Source organism: Sorghum bicolor, chromosome 9, assembly GCF_000003195.3.
Source record: "Sorghum bicolor cultivar BTx623 chromosome 9, Sorghum_bicolor_NCBIv3, whole genome shotgun sequence".
Lineage (NCBI taxonomy): Eukaryota > Viridiplantae > Streptophyta > Magnoliopsida > Poales > Poaceae > Sorghum > Sorghum bicolor.
In genome coordinates, this window is record NC_012878.2 from 36,075,348 (window position 1) to 36,083,889 (window position 8,542).

Here is an 8,542-nt window from a genome sequence, read left to right on the forward strand (position 1 = left end):
GTTGTGTGGAAACAGTGGATGGGATAGCAGCAGAAATTAAGAATAGCAATGGTGCAAATGAACTACGACGATGAACACAATCAAAACAAGCAACTAGACTCAACCACGGACATAGACTGAATAAAGCAAAACTGAAAACGAAATTGCAAGGCACAATCGGTGATAGGACAGTGGAAAGTTAACTATTTTTTTGGCTTTTTGTGGACTGTAGGTAATGAACAAATATGAATCTAGGGCAAACGAGATTATACCTCGCGGTAAACCTGAGATATCTCATACCAATTGATGAGGTCAGGCCCGATCTTCCGAGAGGTAATTGGTAAATTCAATTGTGAAGAACTCGACGTTGGCGATCCGGCTTCAAATCAGCACGATTGGAACCCTACAACCATTACACCACTGCTCCGTTGGTTATCCACCAAGCACAACTTGATTGACCTCGCCAAGAAGGCTGTTCCTACAAGCGAATCAAAGAACACAAGCAAGAAAGTATAAACACACAATCTGAAATTGCAGATATGAATGACACAAATATTCAAAAGAGGGTTCAAGAAATCGATTCCAAAGGACTAATCGACAGAGTGGAGGAGATCAAGAATAGAGGCCTTGGATCACTGTAAAAGGATTTGTCACCACAGTTACAATGAACGATTCAGTTTCTCGATGGAAAACTTAACTCTAAACAAAACCCAAGTCTAAATAGTGGCGGCTGCGTGGAATATAAAGGAGAAGTGACCTAGGGTTGGAGGCGACCAGGAGGAGGCGCCCACAACATGGGCTTAAGGCTCGAAATCGATACATGACCAAGTTGGCCTAAAATAGGTGACGCAGCACCTTGTCGTGGACGTAAAGATTAATCCACGAAAGATCTGGAGCTGGGACCAGATCCAAAACGACGGTGCCGTTGTCCCCTTTCCAACAAGTCCAAGATCACACCATTTCGATGTCGTATGAAGAAGTTATGATCAAAACACTGACGACGTGTTTGCTGAATCTGAGAATGACGTAGTAGCTGAGTTGGAGAAGATTTGCAACTTGGAAAAGACGATGGTGTCAACGTATCTAGTGTAGCGATGCCTCATCATCTCCTCCTTAAGGTGGGCCTGGGCAGCTCTGTCGGCAAGGCATTGGACAGCTTTCTGATATTGGAGCTGACGACTTTCTAGATGGGCGACTTGGAGAAGTGCCTCTTCGGCATCGGCTGGAATTTGACCACGGAGAGTCTTGAAGATGGCCTTGGTTGGGTCTGAGTTATCCACCAATTGGGTTGTGTCTCGCTGCAGTAGGCCCAATAGATCTTCCAATTTAGATTTGATTTCTGCTGATGCGATTCCGAGCGCCAAAGAAGAACTTGCTTCTTCACCTTCGTCATCAGAAATGTCGATGGCAAAAGAGAATAAACTGTCAAGGGAGTCCTGTTCCTGAAAATAGAGGAAAAGATGGGTTAGTCAGGATTAAATACGGATAGCACAAAATCGAGTAGATCAGCTGGCTTACTTGTTTCAGAGCAATCTCTTGCCTTTGGCTTGAGGATGTGACTTGTATTATGCCCTGACCGATTGGGTCTACCGATGGAACATCTTCGGCTGCAAATGCTAAGAATAATGATGGTGTCTGTGTAAAAATTCATCGGCAATGACTTTATGATTGATATTTTACCTTGAGGGGAAGCGATGGTTGTTTGCTCACGGACAACGGCCGATGACGTGCCTTGATTAGATGGATCGATGGTCTGTTTAGGTGCATCGGCCGGGTCTGCTTGAATTTGGGGCATCGGATGAGGTGGAGAGGATGGTGCTGCTTTCTGCCATTCCCGTTGAGTCTTGGTGCTTGTAGGGGCTTTTCTCTTGGGTTGAGCTTACCTGGTTGTTGATTGGGGGGCATCGGCACCCGATGATTGAACACCTTGGACCCTTGCTGATGCGCTGGTTTGCTGCTACAAGATGTAAGGTTTTGTGAATTAAGTATAAAAGCAAAGGGATGTTTCTGAAATTTATTAAGAATAAAAGTGTCTGATACAGAGCAAAGTTCCCGATGACGTTCCGATTGTGGTCGATGCACCCTGAAAGGATAGTATAAGTATAGGTTGAAATCGGTATAACAGGAATCAATTGAGGATTTACCTTGAAAGCTTGTGTCAGGGTAGTGGCAGCAACCGATGGAGTGGCCTTTGATCGCTTAGAAGTCATCTTCTTAAAGCGAACTCCTCGGTGCATCAGAGTTGCGAGGCTGGGAGCATTGTGTCCGATGAGAGAGACCGAGGATATTGGTCGGAGATCGAATGGCCGCCCACCTTTGCTCACCGATAGTGCTGGATCATGACCTGTCAAAATAAAGAAGTGAGTTGCCGATAAATTTAGAGGTAAAGAAAGAATGGAAAATCGAAAGGAAACTTACAACATCATCGGGAAGTTCGTGCTCGGGGTCGATCATGTTCCGATATACGTGAGCCGATGCCATGAACAATTGTTGCTTCCATTTTTCCCACCATAGCTTGTAAGATTCGGTAATTAAGGAAGTTGGAACCCAAGCCGATAAATCAACATCCGTTGTATCGGCATCTGGTGGAAGTTGAGCTACCCTGATCCACTCAAGGCCACCAGTGATTGTTTTCCTTGGCTTGACTACATCGGCATAGCAGAGTTTGATTGGCAATTGACCGAAAGCCAACTGTCGAGATAATGCCGATGGATTGTAGAATTCATAAGTTGTATTGGTATTCTTTCCACTACCAAAGGTGTTCACTGGAATTGCCCTTGGGGTGATAATAGCCATCATTAGGTCATTGTCCTTATTGAGTGCTTCATCGGCAGGGTGAAATAGGAGGGGGAATCTAGACTCCTCATCTACATAAGGCATGCAATCCCGATGATCCCGGGAAAGACCATTGTAGAAAGTTTAAAAAAATCTTTAAAAGAATCTGCCGATCTGATTCTCATTCGCATCGGTCCCAGTTAGCATTGGAAGTTAGCATTGGATAAGCATTGCTAAAGACGGATGATAGCAAGGTCTAGAGGACAACAACAGTTACAAGTATTCACCGAACTAGGAAAACAAGCCACTACCAAATAGGTCAACTACAATTTTCCATCACTAAGTAGTTGCTTAGTAAGTTGGTTCAGTTTGCACTGTAGCAAAATAGCTTGGTGAAACTACTATCGACATTTTGGATTCCTTTCAAGGATCAAACAACAGCTCTAAGATAATAAATCTAAGATTTGTTTTGTTGTTTCATGAAAGGATTACGGAAGGCCAGGAAAAGATTGAAAGTTCATTTGAGCAATATAGAAAGAAGTTCAAAAAAAGAGCCATACAAAGAAGAGACTTTTTTTTAGCGCCATATAAGTAAATCTCTCTTTGAAAAATGGTGATGCAAATTTCTCTGATTTGGACAAGTTCAGACCAGATTAAAATTACTCTTCATCTGCAAAATGGCAATCCTACTCTACACCTTTCAGTGGACCTGAATCAAAATTCTCAAACCAAAGTTCTACCCTTTCAACTGATCTCAACCGTCTAGACAGCTGCCTCAAGAATGTTAAAATTTACACGGCAAGGCTTCCCTCTGATGGCTCTGCCACTTGAGGCTTCGGCTTTGGCTTTTCAACAACTATTGCCTGTGTGGTTAGGACCATTCCAGCTACTGAGGCCGCATTTTGGAGCGCACACCTAGTCACCTTAGCAGGGTCGATCACACCAGCCTCAATCAGGTTCTCGTATGTATCCGTCATTGCATTGTAGCCCACCTCCCACACACTGTCCTTGATCTTCTCAACAACCACTTCACCCTCTACTCCAGCATTGTGTGCAATCAATGAAGCAGGTGCTACCAATGCCTGCACAAGTAGATAAGATAGGGTAAAAATATGATCTATTGCTCTACAGGATCCAGTATATGTGTCTGCTGCGACAAGAACTAGTCTGAATTATCAAAACAAATTCCAATGCCAGCAAAACACACTATGATGGCATAGATCTACTCATAAACTTAGCAACACACATCCTAGATGACTGGTCCTAGACACGTTTTACCAGCACAGATAAACATATTAATGAGATTTCACCTCTGGAAAATACAGTTCATACCATCTAACTGCATAGGCACTGATCAGTATATAAATATGCTAGCCTAGTTACCTTTTGAATAATATCAGCACCAAGGCGCTCATCAGGGTCCTCAATTTTTTCTTTGATCGAAGGGACAACGGTAGATAGGTGCACGTATGCCGTACCACCTCCAGGAACAATGCCCTCCTCTATAGCTGCAAAAGTGGCATTTTTTGCATCCTCAATTCTTAGCTGGCGGTCCTCAAGCTCAGTCTCAGTTGCGGCTCCAACCTTGATAACAGCAACACCACCAGCAAGCTTAGCAATTCTCTCAGCCAATTTCTCAGTATCATAAACTGAATCAGTCTCAGCAAGCTCCTTCTTTAGCTGTGCAACCCTCGCTTGGATTTCATCTTTACTGGCTGCATCTGCTATGAGGGTTGTTGTAGTCTGATGTATTGTGACTTTCCTTGCTGTACCAAGTTGTGCCTCTGTAGCATTTTCAACCAACAAACCAAGATCTTTTGCTAGGAACTCAGCACCTGAAAGTGAAATTACACCGCAAAATGAAACAGAGAAATAAATGGCCAATTATTATCAAATTTCAGAACAAAGGGCCTGGATAACCAAAACATCTATCATAAGCAAATAACCTGAACCAACTTTGAGGAATCCATTTAGGTATTCCAGCATTCATTTGCCAGGAGTTGTAATAATGTTCAGTAATCTGAAACATCATGATTGATGCAAGTACACACAAAGAACCATTGTTTCTCTTGCAGGCTGTCACTTCTATGGAAATCTTCAATATTTAGGGTTCAGGGCTTCGAGTGGACTAGTGGAGCTGAAGAAACAAATTTTAACAATTTGCTAGCATGACAATGACTAATTGACTATAATCAACTCTGTATGGTGAGCTCAACTTCTAATTCTATCATGTTTTCGCAACAGATGGTTGGACGAAGTTTTTCATTCATGATGAAGAATGTGATCCATGAAACCATGCAATCTCAATTGGCATCCATACAACTAACGATAGCTCTCTGATGGTGTGGTCATTTAGCATTCTCACCCAATTTTGTTCAATATTAGGAAAAAAGCTATAGCAAGCTGATGGAACTAAAGATCGATTGGATGTATTGAGAAAAAAAGGCTAGGACCTTGTACAAATTATATACAAAAATAAAATAATATATTTATTTTTATTTGTTACAGCATTACTCTTTGAATGAAGCACGATATGTTTTTTTTTAATGCATAAATATATTGCTGAAATCAACTACAATACTTTTATTAGCCAAAATAAATGCAACTACATTAGACAATGATGACAATATGTAATATTACGGTTGGTTGCAAGACAAACCTGTGACAATGGCAATGTCCTGAAGTACAGCCTTCCGCCGCTCACCAAAGCTTGGAGCCTTAATTGCTGCAACATTTAGAATTCCTCGAAGCTTGTTAACAACAAGAGTTGCCAAAGCTTCACCAGTAATGTCCTCAGCAATAATGAACAAAGGGGCTCTCAGCTGTGTGGTCTTCTCCAGAATTGGAAGAATTTCCTTTATGCTTGAGATCTTCTGATCAGTAATAAGAACCTTAGCATTCTCAAACTCCACAATAGATTTCTCAAGGTTTGTCACAAATTGTGGAGAAATATAACCACGGTCAATCTGCAATATTCAAGAAAACTTGAGAACATGTGATTGTATATGTAAATATGCATTGCCATTTTGATGTTATAAATCAGAAGCTTCTACTTCATACATATAAACACAAGAACTGTACAAGGTGAGTGCCCTACAAACCTCCATTCCTTCTTCAACTTCAACAGTAGTCTCAAAAGATGAGGAGGATTCAATTGAAAGAACACCATCAGGCCCCACTTTGTCAATTGCTTCAGCAATCATGGATCCGATAAATTCATCATTGCCAGCAGAGATAGATGCAACAGCTGTAAAACAGAACAGCTCCAAATTAGACATCAATTATGTTTTGAATACATATTTTGTTACAAATTTACATTGCGGAGTGAAAACAAATAAATGATAAACAATCTAACATGAAAAATACAAGAATCACCTTTGATATCACCACCACCCTTGACTGGTCTAGCCTTATTCTCAAGCTCCTGAATTAGACCCTGCACAGTTTTGTCGATTCCCTTCTTAAGTGACACAGGATTTGCACCAGACGTTACACTCAGAAGGCCTAGCTTGATGATTTCACGAGCAAGGACGGAAGCAGTTGTAGTGCCATCACCAGCAGAATCATTGGTCTTGCTAGCAACCTTTAGCGACAAGTGGAGAACATGACTATGTTATTCAGTCTCCACATGACCACATGTTCATTAAACTAAAGAAAGAAAAGGAAAGCACCTCACGAATCAATGCTGCACCAGCATTTTCCATTGGATCATACAGCTCAATAGCCCGGGCAATAGTGACTCCATCATTCACAACTTTGGGGCTGCCATACTCATCGAGCACCACATTCCTCCCTGTGAAAACATTATATTGATGATTAATGGTGTTTTACTTTTCAGACATGTCTTTGGAAACTTATTTTTGGAAAAGGAAGATTTTAGGAAAATTGGAAAAACAAATCAGATTATGAAATGATTAAAAATGTAAAATAAGAAGAATGGAAGAGTTAATTCAATTCCAAAAAGCAGCTCTTGATTGGGAAATTGTGTTTGTACATGCACTGTGAATGAAAATGAAGACATCCATCTTTTGTGTAATCTTTATTCTACAGCACAGTATGTTCTTGGGATTCTTGAAACCATGTGTTCGCATCAGTTAGTTAAGTTGAGCGCCAAATCAGTATCCCTCCATCCCAAATTATAAGTTAAGTTTGGCCAAATTTATATAATAAAATAATAATATTTATGATACCAAATAAGTATCATTAGATTCTTCATTAATTATGTATTTATAGTAATATCTATTTGATGTCATAAATTTGTATAATTCTCTCTATAATTTTAGTCAAATTTGAGATGCTTTGAGTCTCCAAAGTTAAAATAACTTATAATTTGGAATGGAGGGAATAATATTTATAACAGCACTTCCAATTTCTCGGGGACAGACCTGGGAGTAGTTAATTCCAGTTGTAGTTCTATAGAGGAACTGCAATTGAGTCTATGGGCAGCCGTGTTTTCCATGATGAAGCGTATGGTTTATACCATGTAAATAGCAATAGTAATTATGTAGACAAAACACAACTGAGCATCGAACAGACAGCATGGGCTGTAGTAGCAAAGCGGTAGGCGTTGGCTACCTCGTGGCCCCAGGGTGACACCGACGGCGTTTGCGAGCTTCTCGACGCCGGCCTGCAGGGCTGCCCTGGATTTCTGGTCAAAGGCGATGTCTTTGGCCTCCGCACGCACTACGAAGCGCTGTGACCGGCCATTCCTGGCCCTCCTCGCCCTGCCCTGCTTACCACCAACAAGAAATAATATTACATTTTTTTTGAAATTATAATATTACATATAGGAAATACAGGAAGCACAGAATTAATCAGGAAACCACAGTTCAACGCGGGAGTGTTCATTTAAAAAAAATGCAAAATGCAAAATGCCAAGTACTTGTAACGAGGCTCTTTTGGTTATTTTTTCCTCCCTTGACGCCATAGCCTAATATGGAGAATAACCACTTTTTTGCAAAAAAATTTGCATGGTGTTTAGTTCCGTTTTGCATGGTGTTTAGTTCCATTTTGCAAATGATGAATCAAAACCTTTTTTTTTTTGAATAATTGGGGAACTAAACACCCCCGAACAAGACAAGCCCCAAATTGGTCGAGACCGCAATTGGGATGGCCTTCGCCGGCCGAGGAACCGCAATGGATCGAGGAATAAAAGAAACAGTTGTCCAGGAAATCGCAGAGCGGAAAAGCTAGAAAGCTGGGCGACGGAGAGAAGCTGACCTGCGAGAGGGGCGAGATGAGGGAGGCGGTGGAGATGGCATTCGCGGATGCCATTGAGATAGGGAGAAGTTGAGAGCAGGTACTGTAAAGTGGAGAGGATAAGGTGCGGGGAACGACGGACGAGGCGGAGGATTTGGAGCGAGAGCGGGTTTCAGAGATGAGGTCGGTTTTATACACCCGGACTGCAGGAGTGACAGGGAGGTAGGGGTTTGGAGACAGACGGGGTGAGGGGTTTCTAGAACATTCAGCATATTTTCTTGTTATTCGGCAAATTAGAAGTTCTTTCAAGTAAATTAATTACTCACTTTTCTTATATTTCAAGTGTCTGTATTTTAAAATGATTTCAGGCAACACTCTTGTACAATAATTAGTACAAGTAAACTGTTATTTTTTGATTTGTTATTTATATTTAACTTTGTATCATAACAAATTGATTTTTGTCCTTGTATAATTATAGAAAATAATTGTTAATTTTTAAACTGTCTTTGTGTCAACACATATAAGATTTTGTCAGGTTTGTGGTTCTGTCTAACTAGTTTTTTATTCTCAAAACCAAAAATTATAAATT

General features: G+C 41.0%; 2 protein-coding genes across 2 annotated transcripts; both read right to left on the bottom strand.

Annotated features, from left to right (window-relative positions):
• On the bottom strand, positions 695 to 2,049 carry LOC110429987. Its single transcript, XM_021446764.1, has 3 exons — positions 1,660 to 2,049; positions 1,498 to 1,586; positions 695 to 1,421 (listed from the first exon to the last, which is right to left on the bottom strand). The coding sequence occupies exons 1-3, from the start codon at positions 1,772 to 1,774 to the stop codon at positions 966 to 968; spliced, it is 660 nt and encodes a 219-aa protein (XP_021302439.1). The 5' UTR covers positions 1,775 to 2,049; the 3' UTR covers positions 695 to 965.
• Positions 3,312 to 8,130, bottom strand: LOC8061304 (ruBisCO large subunit-binding protein subunit alpha, chloroplastic). The gene is made up of 8 exons (XM_002440842.2): positions 7,975 to 8,130; positions 7,330 to 7,483; positions 6,426 to 6,547; positions 6,130 to 6,337; positions 5,856 to 6,001; positions 5,414 to 5,720; positions 4,138 to 4,589; positions 3,312 to 3,836 (listed from the first exon to the last, which is right to left on the bottom strand). Exons 1-8 carry the CDS (start codon positions 8,026 to 8,028, stop codon positions 3,546 to 3,548), a joined length of 1,734 nt encoding a protein of 577 aa, XP_002440887.1. The 5' UTR covers positions 8,029 to 8,130; the 3' UTR covers positions 3,312 to 3,545.